The sequence below is a fragment of the Carassius carassius genome, chromosome 33 (genome assembly GCF_963082965.1).
Source record: "Carassius carassius chromosome 33, fCarCar2.1, whole genome shotgun sequence".
In the NCBI taxonomy this organism is placed as follows: Eukaryota; Metazoa; Chordata; class Actinopteri; order Cypriniformes; family Cyprinidae; genus Carassius; species Carassius carassius.
In genome coordinates this window covers 26,954,634-26,973,537 of record NC_081787.1, presented here as the reverse complement: position 1 = coordinate 26,973,537, position 18,904 = coordinate 26,954,634, and the positions used below count along the sequence as shown (strand labels likewise).

At 40.1% G+C, this 18,904-nt stretch overlaps 1 protein-coding gene across 1 annotated transcript; it reads right to left on the bottom strand.

Moving 5' to 3' along the window:
* Positions 1-908: 908 nt before the first annotated feature.
* Positions 909-7,799, bottom strand: LOC132114025 (pre-mRNA-processing factor 19-like). Its single transcript, XM_059522139.1, has 16 exons — positions 7,596-7,799; positions 7,010-7,159; positions 6,842-6,918; positions 5,497-5,638; positions 5,343-5,416; positions 4,529-4,594; positions 4,389-4,430; positions 4,226-4,300; positions 3,629-3,704; positions 3,350-3,459; positions 3,107-3,262; positions 2,877-2,946; positions 2,018-2,191; positions 1,676-1,758; positions 1,487-1,592; positions 909-1,375 (listed from the first exon to the last, which is right to left on the bottom strand). The coding sequence occupies exons 1-16, from the start codon at positions 7,612-7,614 to the stop codon at positions 1,278-1,280; spliced, it is 1,518 nt and encodes a 505-aa protein (XP_059378122.1). The 5' UTR covers positions 7,615-7,799; the 3' UTR covers positions 909-1,277.
* Positions 7,800-18,904: the final 11,105 nt, after the last annotated feature.

Here is an 18,904-nt window from a genome sequence, read left to right as displayed (position 1 = left end):
TTGACATAATGGTTACTTTTTGTAAACTTTATAAGAAAATAAACAGTTAAACTAGGCTACTGTATTATTATTATTATTTTTTTTTTTTTAAGTTTACATTGAAAACGTATTTTTGATAATATTAAAGATAATTGTGTGACCCAGTAAAGCCTGCGCACATGGAACAATTTTTAGAATAAACTTATTTAAATATGAGCAGTATGATATAGAGCTCGTACTCTGGATAAAATGCAGGTGTTTTTTCTTCCTGAGGCCCAAACTGAGCAAAAATATGCAATTTGGTGCAGATGTTGCACATTTGTATATGTAAATAAAGTAAAAAAAAAAAAAAAAAAAATTTGATAGCTTCCAGATGCAAATACATTTTTATATCAGTTACCAGCTTTTTACTTGCTACGAAATTATACACTTCAACTAAACAGACAACTGAAGGCATGTAGTAGATTGTGCGACAGGTTTTTCTGCAAAGTCTAGTCATGTTGATCATTTAGAAACCCATATGTATTACACATGATAGTACTCAAAAAAGTTTACTAAAAATTTACCTAATTTAGTTTAACTAATAAACTAAAAAATACTCAAAATGCCAATATGTATTTTAAAGTTGCATTCAAAAATCTTAGGCATCATGTTTGAACAGGCTTTAGGCCGGAAGAACGCAATGCTAGTAATGTGTGATAAAACTTCCCAAGTCAACAGTGGGGTGTTGATGGACTCCCCTGCACGGTCTTAGCTTCTCCCAAAATGTCATCACCCTAACACCTCATGAAACTCTTCGTGGCAATGGCTGTTATGGTGCAGCTCACAGGAGATATTAAGGCACTGTTCTCATGCTCCGCTCAAACATTCTCCTGAATACAACACAAACTCCTTGAAGTGCATATTTAATGAAAACATAAAACAATAAATAAAAACCATTTCAACTTTATTGGAGTCAAGTTCACATTTGTTGTTATTGTCCACAAAAGAGAAAAAAAAGGAAGTCATAGGACACTAACAATATTCGCCAGGCTACAATCCAATCTAGATAGAGCTCAAATCAACCCTAATCTGACAAAATCCATCTTAAAGCAATAACTGACAAAAGAGAAGTTATGGATTTCAAAGTCTGCTATATACTGTATGTTTGAGAGGAATTCATCACTACAATGACGAATGAGACAGTGAATGAATATATCCATGTATACACATGCACAATTTATTACTGACAGACATATTTGCTCTGGGGAAATGATCACATCCTGGTTCAAATCTCTCCTGAAGGTTCTCCATTTCTATTAAAGGCTGTAGAATTTGAGACTTCTGTCCATGCCAGTGGAAGCCAGGAACTGAGCATGTTCACCGAAAGCCACACCGGTCACCAGACCAGAATGATCTGATTAAAGAGAGATTAAAACATAAGAATGCAGAGCAAAGAAAAGTCAAGTTTGGTAGCTCAGAACAAAACATACTTGACCAATAAGACGGCATTTTAGTCTCCACTCACCAGAGAAGTTGAGGACCTCAGACCACTGTTTGCAGATATAAACTCTGATGTCTGATCCACCAACAGCCAGATATGTTCCACTCTGGTCAAAGACCAAAGACTTCACCTACAGGAGGAAGACAGAAATATTAGCCAAGCTTTTCATAAAAGAACTCATGGCAGTCAAATCTGTGGCCTATGCTAGAAGACCTCATAATTGTTGTCCAAAGTGATTGTCTTGAAGTTCTTCAGCTTCCTCAAATCCCACAGCTTGAGTGAGCTGTCCTGAGCACCTACAGGTCAACAAAAAAAAAAAAGGGTAGAAACAGAGTTTAAAAGACAATTAACATTCAGTAAAGTTGCATTCAGTGCTCTAACACTATTGGATGAGAACTGATTTGAGCTGAATAATGACACGAATGCCTTTGGTAGAGCTGCAATTCAAGTGGTTTCATAATGAATTCTGAAACATTGAGTTATTTTCCTGTTTATTTTTAAATCAGTGTGATTGGATTTGACAGCCAGTTCCCTCTCAAGGGTCATGTGACTTACCAGTGGCCAGATAGTATCCATTCTCGGAGAAGGCTATGGACGTCACAGGACCTGAATGTCCAGGGAAGTTGGCTACATTGGTCCGTTCCTTCAGATCCCAGATCTTAATCTGAGAATCTGCCGTGCCAGTGCCGAAAATCAGCCCGTCCGGATGGAACTGAGCACAGGTCAGAGCTGAAGGGAAACAAGAAAGGTTTGACATCATCGATGTGTGAACAGCAGCAGCAGCATTTCATCCAAAAGCCATTTTTACCAACAAGATCCTAAATGCACAACGGAAGATATTTAATACAGTAAAATCTAGTTCAAATAAGACATTTTCCATTCAATGAATCTGAAGTGACCATGTGGAACTAGTTCAGCTGGTACAGTATTTAGGACACATCTCCAAAGGTAAAGTAAGGCTGGGTGATATGGACCTAAAATAGTTTCTTTATTTTTAGGCTGAGTTGGCGATACACAAATAATGCACATTAAAATCATCACTAAATTAGGGATCGATAAATGATAATGATATTGTTTTTCTATTAAATTACATAATTGTTAGTTTTATGGTTGTATACATTTCTTTTTCCTGTTAACAATTTCCTTAACAGTTCTATTAATGATTTTAGTACTTTGTGTTTTCATTGCCCTGAACCAACACATCAGAAATTCAACACAAATACAAGAAATATTTTAGAGTACATTGAGAACAGCCAATGGAACTAACCTTAACATCATTTTTTTTATTATTAAACAAGTACTGAATAAAAGCAAGTCTTCAGTCCCCAAGCTTATAAATATATGCAAAAAAAAAACAAAAATGAATATACTTAATATCTGATAAATTGTGTGGCCGACAGAGAGGAATACTTGCCACATCCAGCGGTCTCATCGGTGACTTTAGTCAAGACACGTCCGGTCTGGATATCCGAGAAAGCCCAGTACTACAACACACATACGTTTCAATGCATTCCACTCTGACAGATAGAAAACTGCTTCAAAGAAACCAAGGTTTTGAAAAGATCTTGAAGTGTAATCTATTGAGTAAGATGATGTTAGTGCATAGCTTGTGTACTGTTCGTCATCCATCAGGCTGTGTGTTACCTGGTCCTCAGAAGAGCTCAGCAGGTAGTCTCCTGTAGCGTGCAGAGAGAGGCCGGTCACACTGGCCTCATGGGCCCTGATCACCTGCACACAGTTGCCTCCGCTAACAGACCACACACGGATGGTGCTGTCTGGCGACGCCGAGAACACCACCGACTGACCCACAACACGACAAGAGACATGTGAGAACCAGAGACTAAGCAGAAGTGAGCTGATGAATGAAGAGCGGGAGCGCTGGCATACCTGAGCAGGGTGGTAGATGACAGACGACACCTTTTTGGTGTGCCCTTTGAGCGTGGCAACAATCTGCTCCTCCCGACGGTCGAACACCACCACGTTCTTATCAGCACCACCTGGGGAGAGCAGGTCAAAAACAAATCTTGAAGTTGTGTACATATGGGTCTGTCTTCAGGAGCAACACCGTGCAGTAACACTGGACCACAAGTGCTCATAGAAGACAAAATATACAAGTCTGGTGACCGCTCATCAAACTGTGTTTGTGTAACCGTGTTGCAATGGTACCGGTGAGGACTTTGTTGGTGTCTGTTGGGCAGAGATCCAGAGAGATGATTCCTGGGATACTGGCACTGTGAAGACCCTGTTCATAAGGAGGAAGAAAGAAAGAACTGGGGTTCATTTGAGATGAGTTCTGTTCCAAACATTTTACAGGATGTACTGAAGAGGAGCCCAAACTACACTCAGTGGCCAAGAGATGCTTATGGTCCACGATATTGGTACAGATTCTGTGCAATAAACCATGCGTGACTATATATTTCAAGTTGGAAAAGACATTTAGTTCCCACTTTAAGTGAACCTTGGTTCCCAGATCAGCTAGAAGATGGATTAAAATGCTGATAAAGTCAAGAAAAGATTAGACAAACACATGACAGTATGACCGAAATGTTAAAATGTAAAGAATAAAGAAGACTTTTTTTTTTTAATGGAAGAGCGCATTTTATTTTTGTTAATTGCTCTTTTTTAACATAATTTCTGATAAGTGAATCGAAGGGTCAAGTTGTTTATATTCACTGTAAATCCAAGTTTCTAAGCTTTAAACTGACACCTATTTTGTGTTGGGATCATAACTGGATAAATAACGATGATAACTTTGCTACTCACAGCATGGGATGCCACTTGGCGGAACTTGCTGAGATCTTCTGCTCTGATCAGGTCCTCCGGCACGGTCTTTCCTCTCTGTCAAACAAAGCCATATAAAAGGTTAAGTACATTAATGAAGGAACACAATACGAAACTCAGTGCTCACTGCCATTCAAATCCTCACCTTCTTTCTCTCGGTGGTTAAGACGGTGGCTTTGTCTTGAAGCTGTAAAAAAAAAAAAAGATGAGTTTCATTACTTTTGAAAATGTGATCTCGCATGCAATGAAATCATTGCTGAACCTTGTGGTACTTGTTTAACGCACCTTCTGTATGATCTCTGAAGTCATTCCGACCTGCTCACTGACCTCCATGGCCTCACCGCCGGCACCCTGAGAGGTCAAAACAGTTTTTAAAGATACTAAAAAATATATATACATACATATATTCAAGATTGTACCATAAATGCTAATGGTGGGAATAATTCAAACCCAAATTACTTGACTGGATTTAGAATTCAGAATCTAATTTTTATACAATATGGTTTTTATTGCTATACCAGTATCTATGGCTATTTTCATGGCAAGAACAATGAATGTTAAAAGAAAAAAAAAATAAAGTGTTGAAAAACAACTAACAACCAACTCAACATCATAACCAGCATTTAGGTCCATTTACACACTGTTCAATACAGCTCAGATGTCTAATGAACTCAGTTACACGGCAATTACAATTTTAAAAATAATGAAAAAGATTTTGGGTTCAAATATACATATAGAAATTTAAATTTGTTATTTAAAAAAATGGAATGATGCATCGAAACTAAAACCAGCTGGTGGCAGCTGGTCAGCTGGCACTGAATCATTAAATCAAGTGATTCGTTCTACAAGGCTGATCGTTATAAATATGCCATTGAACCATGATAATTGGCATTTCGATAGCAAATGCATCAGTGACTTTTAACTGTGTTGTTCAGAGATACACAATGTTTCTACTGCGGCGGTGTTTGGAAATCTCCCTGACCGCTACATCACGCAGTGAAAGTGTGCACTCTCAAGGTGTGATTTTTTTTTTGCCAAAGTCTTTTTTTTCGTTTCCCACCCCTAATGAAATCATAAATTGTCTGGAGGAATGACTGACCACAGCTGCAGGCTGAGAAGCAGGAGTGGCTTGAGGAGCGATCAGTCCGGCTTGAGGTTTGAGTGTAGCCAGAGCTGCAAGCAGAATAATGAACACGTCAGTGAAGGCCCAGCACCATCAGCACATCCAGAAAACACAATTCAGCCGCTCTTACCCTCTCTGGCGGCAGTGACCTCCTTCGTGAGTCGAGCGATGACTCTGCAAGCCGCGTCGTGCTGGTAGAGAGCGTGAGACAGCTCCTGTCGAGTGGTCTGCAGCTGCTGCCTCAGAGTGAAACTGTGCAGCATCACAGCATCCTAGAGGACAGACAACCTCAGTGACGGAGGACAGACAACCTCAGTGACGGAGGACACACAACCTCAGTGACGGAGGACACACAACCTCAGTGACGGAGGACAGAACAACCTCAGTGACGGAGGACAGAACAACCTCAGTGACGGAGGACAGAACAACCTCAGTGACGGAGGACAGAACAACCTCAGTGACGGAGGACAGAACAACCTCAGTGACGGAGGACAGAACAACCTCAGTGACGGAGGACACACAACCTCAGTGACGGAGGACACACAACCTCAGTGACGGAGGACACGCAACCTCAGTGACGGAGGACACGCAACCTCAGTGACGGAGGACACGCAACCTCAGTGACGGAGGACACGCAACCTCAGTGACGGAGGACACGCAACCTCAGTGACGGAGGACACGCAACCTCAGTGACGGAGGACACGCAACCTCAGTGACGGAGGACACGCAACCTCAGTGACGGAGGACACGCAACCTCAGTGACGGAGGACACGCAACCTCAGTGACGGAGGACACGCAACCTCAGTGACGGAGGACACGCAACCTCAGTGACGGAGGACAGACAACCTCAGTGACGGAGGACAGACAACCTCAGTGACGGAGGACACATAACCTCAGTGACGGAGGACACATAACCTCAGTGACGGAGGACACATAACCTCAGTGACGGAGGACACACAACCTCAGTGACGGAGGACACACAACCTCAGTGACGGAGGACAGAACAACCTCAGTGACGGAGGACAGACAACCTCAGTGACGGAGGACACACAACCTCAGTGACGGAGGACAGAACAACCTCAGTGACGGAGGACAGAACAACCTCAGTGACGGAGGACACACAACCTCAGTGACGGAGGACACACAACCTCAGTGACGGAGGACAGAACAACCTCAGTGACGGAGGACAGAACAACCTCAGTGACGGAGGACACACAACCTCAGTGACGGAGGACAGACAACCTCAGTGACGGAGGACACACAACCTCAGTGACGGAGGACACACAACCTCAGTGACGGAGGACACACAACCTCAGTGACGGAGGAGTGACGGAGGACAGACAAACTCAACGATGAAAGATACACAAACTCAAGGATGGAAGATACACAAACTCAAGGATGGAAGATACACAAACTCAAGGATGAATGAAGACATCACACATGTCTTCCTCACACAGTCAGGCCAAAGAACTCACCCACTCGTCCTGCAGAGATTTGAGGATTGCAGGAATACTTGTGGCCGAGGGAGCCTTCGGTCTAATGGGGTGAGACACTAAAAGTAAATAAATAGATGTATTTTAAAGTGGCCACAGATCATCTGAACGTCTCATGAAGCTGGTGTCATCTGTGTTTCTGTACGTTACCCTTGATATCGATAAGCTGCTCCTCGGACAGAGGCTGGCCATTGATGGGGTCCGCTCCATTCTCTGCAATGTACTTCTCGATCAGACGCCTCTCAAACACTTGACTGGAGACAGGAGAGACACAGGGGTGCTCCGGCACCTCGTTGGAAACTGGGGAGAGAACAAGATTGATATTTTTAACAATTTCAATAAGATGCTACAAATATAAAGTCTTCTTCCTCTTCAGTACAAAACACTTTATTATAAGTACACCACGATCAATCAAATGTTACTTATAATACGATATTCTCTAATAGTAACATTCAATGGTTAGTCTAGACTCCACAAATTATTATTTCCCCTTATATTTAGGAGTATGTTTTGCTCGTCGAACTATAAAGTCATCAAGAGACGGCTCCAGCATCAGACACAAGAGTGCATTAATTTAGGTTCAGCTCTACATTTTGCATTACTTAGCTTCTAGAAGAGCGCATAGATGCTAAAGTGAAGTTTCTCATAAAGTTTAAAGTTTGTGCTAATGTAGCACAACAATGGCTAACGCTGCACACTGCTAATCACTTATGCTAACAGAAACCAACTCACTTACTAGCACAAACCAGAGACATCTCGCTCAAACACACGCGCGCCCGCTTCTCAAACAAAGGTGAAATAAAATCAACTCATAAATTTAAAATCAACAGAGCTGATTTTTTTTTTTATCAAGGAAGGCGCTGTGTCCCGAGTCAGAACACGTTGACGTGCCGTGCCGCTCAAACAGCGGTGCATGATGGGATACTGACGGGATGTCTTCCTACAGGAGGAGGGCACTTAATGGTGTTAAACTCAATGCACAAAGCAAACATTTCTGCTGTTATGTCACCACCAATGTCAAAATCAAAACTATGCATTTGAAGATATTAAGCTCTATTGGTAATCATCTTTTTTCAATAATAAGCGCATTGATTCTCACCTTGACAAAGCGTTGAGAAACATAACTATCTCAGGGGGACTTCAAATAAATATATCAGGTGAAAGATTCATTTGACAAAAAAGTGTGAATCCTTGCATTACATGTAAACACGAAATAACTTGAACGTGTGCATTTAATTTGAAAGAAAAAAAAAGCATTCCAAAGACATAACAGTGCATGGTTAAATAACGTACTGAGTGATAATTCAAACAAAAATGATTGTGTACATTACTGATGCAATGCTGAAATGTTGATTTTTGTACATCGAGTGGTTTGTCTGTCCTCTCAGCTGACCAGGGGCGTTGCACAAGATCCCGGGCCCTATGCATAGGCAGTCCTGATGGGCCCCCATGGCCCCACCCATGAAAATATCCAGGTAAATAGAATATATTCCAGACTTTTCAAGGGCCCTCTCTTCCTTTGGGGCCCTGGTAATCATTACTGGTTTTACCCCCAGTCCGACGCACCTGCAGCTGACTAATGACTGATCTTTCTGTGAATGTCCACCAAACTGGAAGACTTTCTGAGTGTATTTAAGCAGTAGACAATTTTAGAATAATTTAATAATTTAATAATTTAATAATTTATAGCTATTGTATGGATATGTAAAATAAATAACTGTACTCTGATTACTACCATTTTTAAAATGCATTTAAAATGTAATATAATCTAATATTACAAGCACTCAAATTTGGAATACAGATCACATGCAATCAGTTAAACCCAGCTCTGTCTGTCACAGTATAAAAAATACTTAAGCTCACTATTATTATAAAAATTGTAATGAATTATTAAACTGCTGATGTTTTTTGAGTTCAATTGATCAGATCATGCTTGTTGTTTATTACAATTTAATTAGACCATTAAAATGGAATGGGAATTTGGGAAAAACACATTTCAAAGGTCCCTGAATACATGCTGCATGTAGACAAAATGTGACATTCGGCACTCAATTCATAGCATTTACTGAAATAAAGCAGCAAAATGGCTTGTCTATAAAGGTCATAATTATGATGCAGAAGCAAATGCGCACTCAAAAGAATTGTGCACAATAAGAACATGAATATATATTCAGACATCTTGTTTTTCTTTTCTCCTGGAATCTGTGGCATCTGCATCACCTTCATTGGCCTCGTCATCCACAATCCTGTTGTTTTCTGCATCCTCATCGCCATCATCCTCTGGGGAAGTCAAGCACACTGCTGTGGTTACACGTTTAAGGCATGGCAGCATCACACGCGTGGTCTGTTGTGACGGTCTATAGACTATACCTATTGTCTATAGGTTTACCATTAAGATAATAAATGATATTCGCTTAAATTGTGACTCTGGCAAAATATCGGTGCTGGTATTGCTAGATCTCAGTGCTGCGTTTGACACTGTCGATCATAACATACTACTAGAGAGACTGGAAAACTGGGTCGGGCTTTCTGGGATGGTACTCAAATGGTTCAGGTCATACTTAGAAGGGAGAGGCCATTATGTGAGTCTAGGAGATCATAAGTCTAAGTGGACGTCCATGACATGCGGAGTCCCACAAGGGTCAATTCTTGCACCGCTCTTGTTTAGCCTGTATATGCTCCCACTAAGTTAAATAATGAGAAAGCACCAAATTGCCTATCACAGCTATGCTGATGATACCCAGATTTACCTAGCCTTATCTCCAACTGACTACAGCCCCATTGACTCCCTCTGCCAATGCATTGATGAAATTAATAGTTGGATGTGCCAGAACTTTCTTCAGTTAAACAAGAAAAAAACTGAAGTCATTGCATTTGGAAACAAAGATGAAGTGTTCAAGGTAAATGCATACCTTGACTCTAGGGGTCAAACAACTAAAAATCAAGTCAGGAATCTTGGTGTGATTCTGGAGACAGACCTTAGTTTTAGTAGTCATGTCAAAGCAGTAACTAAATCAGCATACTATCATCTAAAAAACATTGCAAGAATTAGATCTTTTGTTTCAAGCCAAGACTTGGAGAAACTTGTTCATGCCTTTATCACCAGCAGGGTGGACTATTGTAATGGTCTCCTCACTGTCCTTCCCAAAAAGACCATTAGACAGCTGCAGCTCATCCAGAACGCTGCTGCCAGGATTCTGACTAGAACCAGAAAATCTGAGCATATCACACCAGTCCTCAGGTCCTTACACTGGTTTCCAGTTACATTTAGGATTGATTTTAAAGTACTTTTACTCGTATATAAGTCACTAAATGACCTAGGACTGAAATATATGTCAGATATGCTCACTGAATATAAACCCAACAGATCACTCAGATCATCAGGATCGTGTCAGTTAGAAATACCAAGGGTTCATACAAAACAATGGGAGTCCGCCTTTAGTTACTATGCCGCCCGCAGTTGGAATCAGCTTCCAGAAGAGATCAGATGTGCTAAAAACATTAGTCACATTTAAATCTAGACTCAAAACTCATCCTGTTTAGCTGTGCATTTATTGAATGAGCACTGTGCAATATCCGAACTGATTGCACTATATTTTCACTGTTTTTTTATTTTATTTTATGTAAAATCATTTTCAACTGTTTTAAATTCATTTTAAATAAGTACATTTTTTAATAATTTTAAAAGTTTTAAAATTGCTTGTTTTATTCTTGTTATTATTTTTCTTCATTATTATTTTACTTTCTTTTATGTAAAGCACTTTGAATTACCATTGTGTACGAAATGTGCTATATAAATAAACTTGCCTTGCCTTGCCTTGCCTTGCCTTGCCTTGCCTTACCTCTTTGTGTGCAATGGCACCAGCATCTCGATCATTGTCACTCGACGTGGCTTTGCATGTATCCACCACATTGACAGCCGCTAGTTCAGCGCTCAGCTTCTTAATGGCCTCCAAAAGCATGCGAAAGAATCTGTAACGTACAAATACACCTGTGAGATATCAGGGAGATCCTCTGCAGTGAAATGGCTGAGGCAATGTAATTTTACTTCTGCTCCATGAAATGAAGAATCTCATCAGCGGTGAGGAGCTTGTCTTGCTGGTATCGATCAGGGGGCAGGAAGTGGAATGTGAGTTTGAAAACACATGACTTCTGGCTCTGTTTCTCGACCGAGATGAAAGTTTCTATCACATCCATTTTGTGAAGTACCTGTACACGGAAATTTAGGTTTTTTTCTCCATTCTGTCACCGATGGAGTTTCGGTTCCTTGCCGCTGTCGCCTCTGGCTTGCTTAGTTGGGGTCACTTCATCTACAGCGATATCGTTGACTTGATTGCAAATAAATGCACAGACACTATTTAAACTGAACAGAGATGACATCACTGAATTCAATGATGTACTATATAATTCTGCATGAGATTGCATACACCAGAAAATTCAAATGTTACGAAAACGGTTTCAGGTAGGCCATGTTCATTAATTTCTATCGTCTGTTTGAACTCTGCACTTTTTTTCGTTCGGGAAACGGTTTGTAAAAAGCATTTCACATGTACAGGGTGAGCAGGGCACAAACGCAGGGTTAATTGTAACACTAAAAGATTTAAACATTTCCACATAACAAAATGCACAACATTTTGCAATATGTTCTTGACGTATCATCTCTGTTTAGAGAAAAATTTGCCAAAGTTCAGAAAACTTTTAAAGATAGGCCTATTGCTGAACATTTAACAGTTGCAAAAATAAATTTTATGCCTGAACAAAATGTAATCAAGTTTTTTATTTTTTTATTAAACACATCTGTTTATTATTATTATTATTTTTACCTATTTCACAACTATTTTAATCTCCAAACTGTTTTAGATAGTTCTGCTTTGCTTCTTATGCTTTTCTAAAAAAGTGTTGGACTGTGCTCCGTTCTCGCCGACACACACGGAAGGATCATGAATGCATTTTCTGCAACAAAACAGCAGCGCAGATTACAGGTCACTGGAGTGAGCCTGTTTCACAATTTTATGAACACTACATATTTTAACGTCTGTAAACAAAATTTAAAACTTGAATATTAGTAGTGAAATTTTTCAATTGTACTCTAAAATAAAATGGTTATTTTTCTTAAATACTTAATTTCCATAGGACAATTATATGCCTATATTAATTATCATTGTGGTCAAAGGACAACTACTTTAGTCTGACAACAATTTTCCAAATTTAAAATGTAGAAGTCTAGAAACTCTTTTAATTCACATATAATAATTTAATGTTGAACAGTCAAGACGAGTCTTACGTGTCAATGATTTCAGAGGAGGTCTGAATTCCTGCTTGACACTGAACTGATCCAGATAGGACTCAACAATGGAGTCAAAGGTCTCAGACACTGAACCCAAGCAGATGTCCGGCTGATAAAGAGCCAGACACGGGTCTGGACAATGAGACGTCTTTTTAAAATACTTCTTACGGCCAGACTCATCCAGAGATCTCCAATTCTCCAAGAGCTAAACACACAAAATCTCATTGTCATATAGGTAAAGTGCACAAGTGCAAGTCTTACTGTGTTATATTGAGAATGTCTGGTTAATTGAAAGTACTTTATAGGATGCCATTGTGAGACATTCGTAAATTAAAAGCCCTCTATAAATGCTTCATTACCTGTAGAATGGCTGGCTCTCTATCATTGGCCAGTGTCTGGTCTTCGATTTGAGATTTCAGCTTGCTCAGTTTCTTCTGCAAGTAGAGCAGGAAGGCACCGTCTCTGGGTGAAACATGCTCATGTTTGGCTTTACATCTCTTGATGGCTTAAAAGTGATTAAATGCTGACTCTGGGTCCATTTTAGTCAAAACTTCATCCAAGCACTTCGACCTTCTGATCACCTAAAAAATAGTGCATTATATAAAATGTTAAATGCCTTGTTCCAGCAATGCAACTTTGCACCGACATGTCTAAATAATCTTATTGCAATCATGATCACAATTTGTGCTTCTCTCAATTAATCAATCATAATTGTCTTTTTTGAGCAAAATACATATCATCAGATGTTACCTCGTAGTTGTCTTTGATGAAAGGGAACTGCTGCGGCTGAAGGAACTGGGTCTTGGGGATGTCCAGGCCGTCCTCTCCGTAAAGAAACTGGACCACACTTCCATCACTGTCTCGCACAGTCAGATCGTACTGGACCACCAGACCTTCGAGATGCTTGATCACACACCTGAAACACCCAATGACATCAGATGATTTTATGTCAGTACAGCACACATCACTGAAAGAATCTCATTTCCATTCAGAACCAGATCTACCTCTGCAAATAACCAGATCGACTGGTTTTGACAGCAGTGTCCACAAGACCTTCACGACCAGCCATACAATGGAAAAAGAACTCCTGAAAATATAAAGAGAGCCTCCAGTTAAATATAATCAAAGTTCAGTTTTCTATACAAAATTAATACTATGATTAAAAGTAAGATTTTTGAGATTCATGCTTGACTGTACAAAACAGGCCACCATAATGCTAGGATAGTGTGTTCACCCTGACAATCCACATGATTTGAGGTATCATTTATCTAACTATGCAGGACGAGTGTAATCCTTGGGGTTTAGGGTTTGAACAAACCCTTTTGATTAATTTTGTCCACTAACGTGCATTCTGAACGTACAGGAGGTTTGATCCCCATCAAGAATCTGCTGGTCACAAATCCTCCAGATCACGGCTGAGGTTCATAAGGCTGAAAGCAGGGCAGGGACTTCCCAGAAGGCATCAGTGGCGGGCGGCGGCCCTCCAGCTCAATCTGATCCAATAAACAGGAAATCTGCACAGACACAGGAACTTGGTTCAGAGGAAGATCACGGCTGAACAACATGTCATTACCTGACGCAATCATTGTCATATCATCAACAGTGGATCATTGACAATCACTTGGCATGAATGTGCAGCAGTGATGGGAGAATCAAAGCTTTTCAAAAGAATTTGAACCTTAACAAAGCAGTTTTGCAATTTCAAATTTTATTAATTAAATCAACTTTTTTTAACATCAACACATTCATGATTTTCTGTCCCCAAATTTAAGACCACTTAAAATTAAATTTAAAACTTTTGTCATACCATTTAAGATTTAAAATCAGTTTGACCACATTTAATATCATGAGACTTTTTAAAGACACACAGGAACACTGTAAAAGTAATAATAATACAAAATGCTGCTGTATTCAGATAATGCAGGAAACGTTACCTGCATAGTATTGAGAGGTCGAACACTTGGCTCCTGACTGCACCATCAGCTGGAGGTTGTTTTCTGGGAAGGAGCGGTGGAGACCCAGCGGCATGCACACCTGATAACAACAGATCACAAGTGATGAAACCCATCGAGACATAGAGAGGGATTATGATTCCAAAGTGAGAAACTAAATAAACACTTTAAATTCAAGCTCTGCAATTTCGAGATCTGCACCTTGTTGAAGTTGTTGTTCACTTGTTTGACCTCTTCTTTAAACTTCAGGTCCACCAAGTTGAAATCTCTCTCGTCTTGCCAGCGTTCTCTGGCTTCAGTGTCTCCAGCATCTGACGGCAGGTTAAACGCAGCCTGGAGAGCCTGATTTAAATCAAGAAAGTAAAAGAATATGAACCTCTAGTTTAAGACAAGGCGAGCACAATGTTGGACAAACACACAATGAAATAAAGGAGTGAGACAAAAAACATACCACATGACCACAACATTCTTTTGCATAGACTTGAACACTTTGTTGGCATTAATGGAAGTGCATTAGCATGGTTTAAATCATACTTATATGACCGCCATCAGTTCGTAGCAGTGAATGAAGAGGTATCATATCGATCACAAGTGCAGTATGGAGTACCTCAAGGCTCAGTACTAGGGCCACTACTCTTCACGCTTTATATGTTACCCTTGGGAGATATCATCAGGAAACATGGTGTTAGCTTTCACTGTTATGCTGATGATACTCAGCTCTATATTTCTTCGTGGCCCGGTGAAACACACCAATTTGAAAAACTAATGGAATGCATAGTCGATATAAAAAACTGGATGACGAGTAATTTATTACTGCTAAATTCTGAAAAAACAGAGGTGTTAATTATAGGACCTAAAAACTCCGCTTGTAATAACCTAGAACACTGTCAAGACTTGATGGCTGCTCTGTCAATTCTTCGTCATCAGTTAGGAACCTAGGTGTGCTATTTGATTGCAATCTTTCCTCAGAAAGCCACGTTTCTAGCATTTGTAAATCTGCATTTTTCCATCTCAAAAATATATCTAAATTATGGCCTTTGCTCTGAATGTCAAATGCAGGAATGTTAATCCATGCATTTATGACCTCAAGGTTATATTATTGCAATGCTTTATTGGGTGGTTGTTCTGCACGCTTAGTAAACAAACTACAGCTAGTCCAAAATCCAGCAGCAAGAGTTCTTACTAGAACCAGGCAGTATGACCATATTAGCCCGGTCCTGTTAACACTGCACTGGCTCCCTATCAAACATCGTATAGATTTTAAAATATTGCTTATTACTTATGAAGCCCTGAATGGTTTAGCACCTCAGTATTTGAATGAGCTCCTTTTACTTTATAATCCTCTACGTCCGCTACGTTCTCAAAACTCAGGCAATTTGATAATACCTAGAATATCAAAATCAACTGCTGGTGGCAGATCCTTTTCCTATTTGGCGCCTAAACTCTGGAATAACCTACCTAACATTTTTCGGGAGGCAGAAACACTCTTGCAGTTTAAATCTTGATTAAAGACCCATCTCTTTAACCTGGCTTACACATAACATACTAATATGCTTTTAATATCCAATTCTGTTAAAGGATTTTTAGGCTGCATTAAATAGGTAAACCGGAACCGGGAACACTTCCCATAACACCCGATGTACTGGTCGTTATTAGACATCATTAGAAGAATGGCATCTACGCTAATATTTGTCTGTTTCTCTCTTGTTCCGAGGTCACCGTAGCCACCAGATCCAGTCTGTGTCCAGATCAGAGGGTCACTGCAGTCACCCGGATCCAGTACGTATCCAGACCAGATGGTGGATCAACACCTAGAAAGGACCTCTATTGCCCTGAAAGACAGCGGAGACCAGGACAACTAGAGCCCCAGATATAGATCCCCTGTAAAGACCTTGTCTCAGAGGACCACCAGGACAAGACCACAGGAAACAGATGATTCTTCTGCACAATCTGACTTTGCTGCAGCCTGGAATTGAACTACTGGTTTCGTCTGGTCAGAGGAGAACTGGCCCCCCAACTGAGCCTGGTTTCTCCCAAGGTTTTTTTCTCCATTCGGTCACCGATGGAGTTTCGGTTCCTTGCCACTGTCGCCTCTGGCTTGCTTAGTTGGGGTCACTTCATCTACAGCGATATCGTTGACTTGATTGCAAATAAATGCACAGACACTATTAACTGAACAGAGATGAATTCACTGAATTTAATGATGAACTGCCTTTAACTATCATTTTGCATTATTGACACACTGTTTTCCTAACGAATGTTGTTCAGTTGCTTTGATGCAATGTATTTTGTTTAAGGCGCTATATAAATAAAGGTGACTTGACTTGACTTATGGTAAAATGTACTATACAATTTTTCTACAAACCAATATTTAGTCCATATGACCCCCCTACAGTCGTGGCCAAACGTTTTGAGAATGACATAAATATTAGTTTTCAAAAAGTTTGCTGCTAAACTGCTTTTAGATCTTTGTTTCAGTTGTTTCTGTGATGTACTGAAATATAATTACAAGCACTTCATACGTTTCAAAGGCTTTTATCGACAATTACATGACATTTATGCAAAGAGTCAGTATTTGCAGTGTTGGTCCTTCTTTTTCAGGACCTCTGCAATTCGACTGGGCATGCTCTCAATCAACTTCTGGGCCAAATCCTGACTGATAGCAACCCATTCCTTCATAATAACTTCTTGGAGTTTGTCAGAATTAGTGGGTTTTTGTTTGTCCACCCGCCTCTTGAGGATTGACCACAAGTTCTCAATGGGATTAAGATCTGGGGAGTTTCCAGGCCATGGACCCAAAATTTCAACATTCTGGTCCCCGAGCCACTTAGTTATCACTTTTGCATTGTTCTTCACCAAACTGTTGTTGGATTGTTGGAAGAAGTTGCTGTTGGAGGGTGTTTTGGTACCATTCTTTATTCATGGCTGTGTTTTTGGGCAGAATTGTGAGTGAGCCCACTCTGTTGGATGAGAAGCAACCCCACACATGAATGGTGTCAGGATGCTTTACTGTTGGCATGACACAGGACTGATGGTAGCGCTCATCTTTTCTTCTCCGGACAAGCCTTTTTCCAGATGCCCCAAACAATCGGAAAGGGGCTTCATCGGAGAATGACTTTGCCCCAGTCCTCAGCAGTCCATTCACTATACTTTCTGCAGAAGATCAATCTGTCCCTGATGTTTTTTTTGGAGAGAAGTGGCTTCTTTGCTGCACTTCTTGACACCAGGCCATCTTCCAAAAGTCTTGGCCTCACTGTGCGTACAGATGCGCTCACACCTGCCTGCTGCCATTCCTGAGCAAGCTCTGCACTGGTGGCACTCCGATCCCGCAGCTGAATCCTCTTTAGGAGACAATCCTGGCGCTTGCTGGACTTTCTTGGACGCCCTGAAGCCTTCTTTACAAGAATTGAACCTCTTTCCTTGAAGTTCTCGATGATCCTATAAATTGTTGATTTAAGTGCAATCTTAGTAGCCACAATATCCTTGCCTGTGAAGCCATTTTTATGCAACGCAATCATGGCTGCACGCGTTTCTCTGCAGGTCACCATGGTTAACAATGGAAGAACAATGATTTCAAGCATCACCCTCCTTTTAACATGTCAAGTCTGCCATTCTAACCCAATCAGCCTGACATAATGATCTCCAGCCTTGTGCTCGTTACCATTCTCACCTGAGTTAACAAGACGATTACTGAAATGATCTCAGCAGCTCCTTTAATGACAGCAATGAAATGCAGTGGAAAGGTTTTTTTGGGATTAAGTTAATTTTCATGGCAAAGAAGGACTATGCACTTCATCTGATCACTCTTCATAACATTCTGGAGTATATGCAAATTGCTATTATAAAAACTTAAGCAGCAACTTTTCCAATTTCCAATATTTATGTAATTCTCAAAACTTTTGGCCACGACTATACTTAGTAACAGTATCACTGTATAACTAAGTTATTTAATTTATTGCATGAATCTTTCTTCATGCATGTGGTTTCCATGAAGCATATAAGGCTTGATACTCATATAACATTGTGAGCTTTTTTTAAAATATTATTTTTCACGATAATAAAAAGCTACTTATCAAATAATAATAAAACAAAAGTATACATTTCTACATTTAATTAACATATATGTGCCAAATTAATAGGGTGCAACCATTCTATAAAAATAATATATGTTAAATGTGCACAGAAACACACAATCATGCATTTCCCATCATGTTTTCGCCGCAGGTCCCCCGTTTCAGGGCCAAACAGACATCCTGCAGGAAGTGATGAATGAGGTGTGATTGAAGACCCTGATGATGGTACTGTATCTGATTATCATTGCAGCTGTGTTTATGGGCCTGTCCGCCTTGTCCAGGTACACACTTGTGCTGTCATAACATATTTCCAGTATTTGGTTCAAGTGGGTGTGAAGATCACATTTGATTGGATATGGGACACAATGTAAAAATGCAGCTAAAGATTGTACAGAACTTGTATTTTCAGTACTTTGCACAAGTTTTACTCGTGAGTTCCTGAACATGAGGAATGATGGGATATGCTTTAGCCATAGGTATAGTGTGTGTTAGTGGTCCTGAGATTTGGCATGTTTCAGACCTGAGACAGGACTTGCTTTAGACCTCAGATTAGAGATCAGACCTCATCCCACAAATATGGAAAGGTGATTATATGATTGATAGATTTAGTAAAAAAAAAATATTGTCTGAAATATTTCACCCCAAAATAAAAAAATTCTGTCTGAAATGTGTTTTTGTGTGTCCTGGGATATATGGTTTATGAGAACACAAATGTATTTAACATGGGAACTAC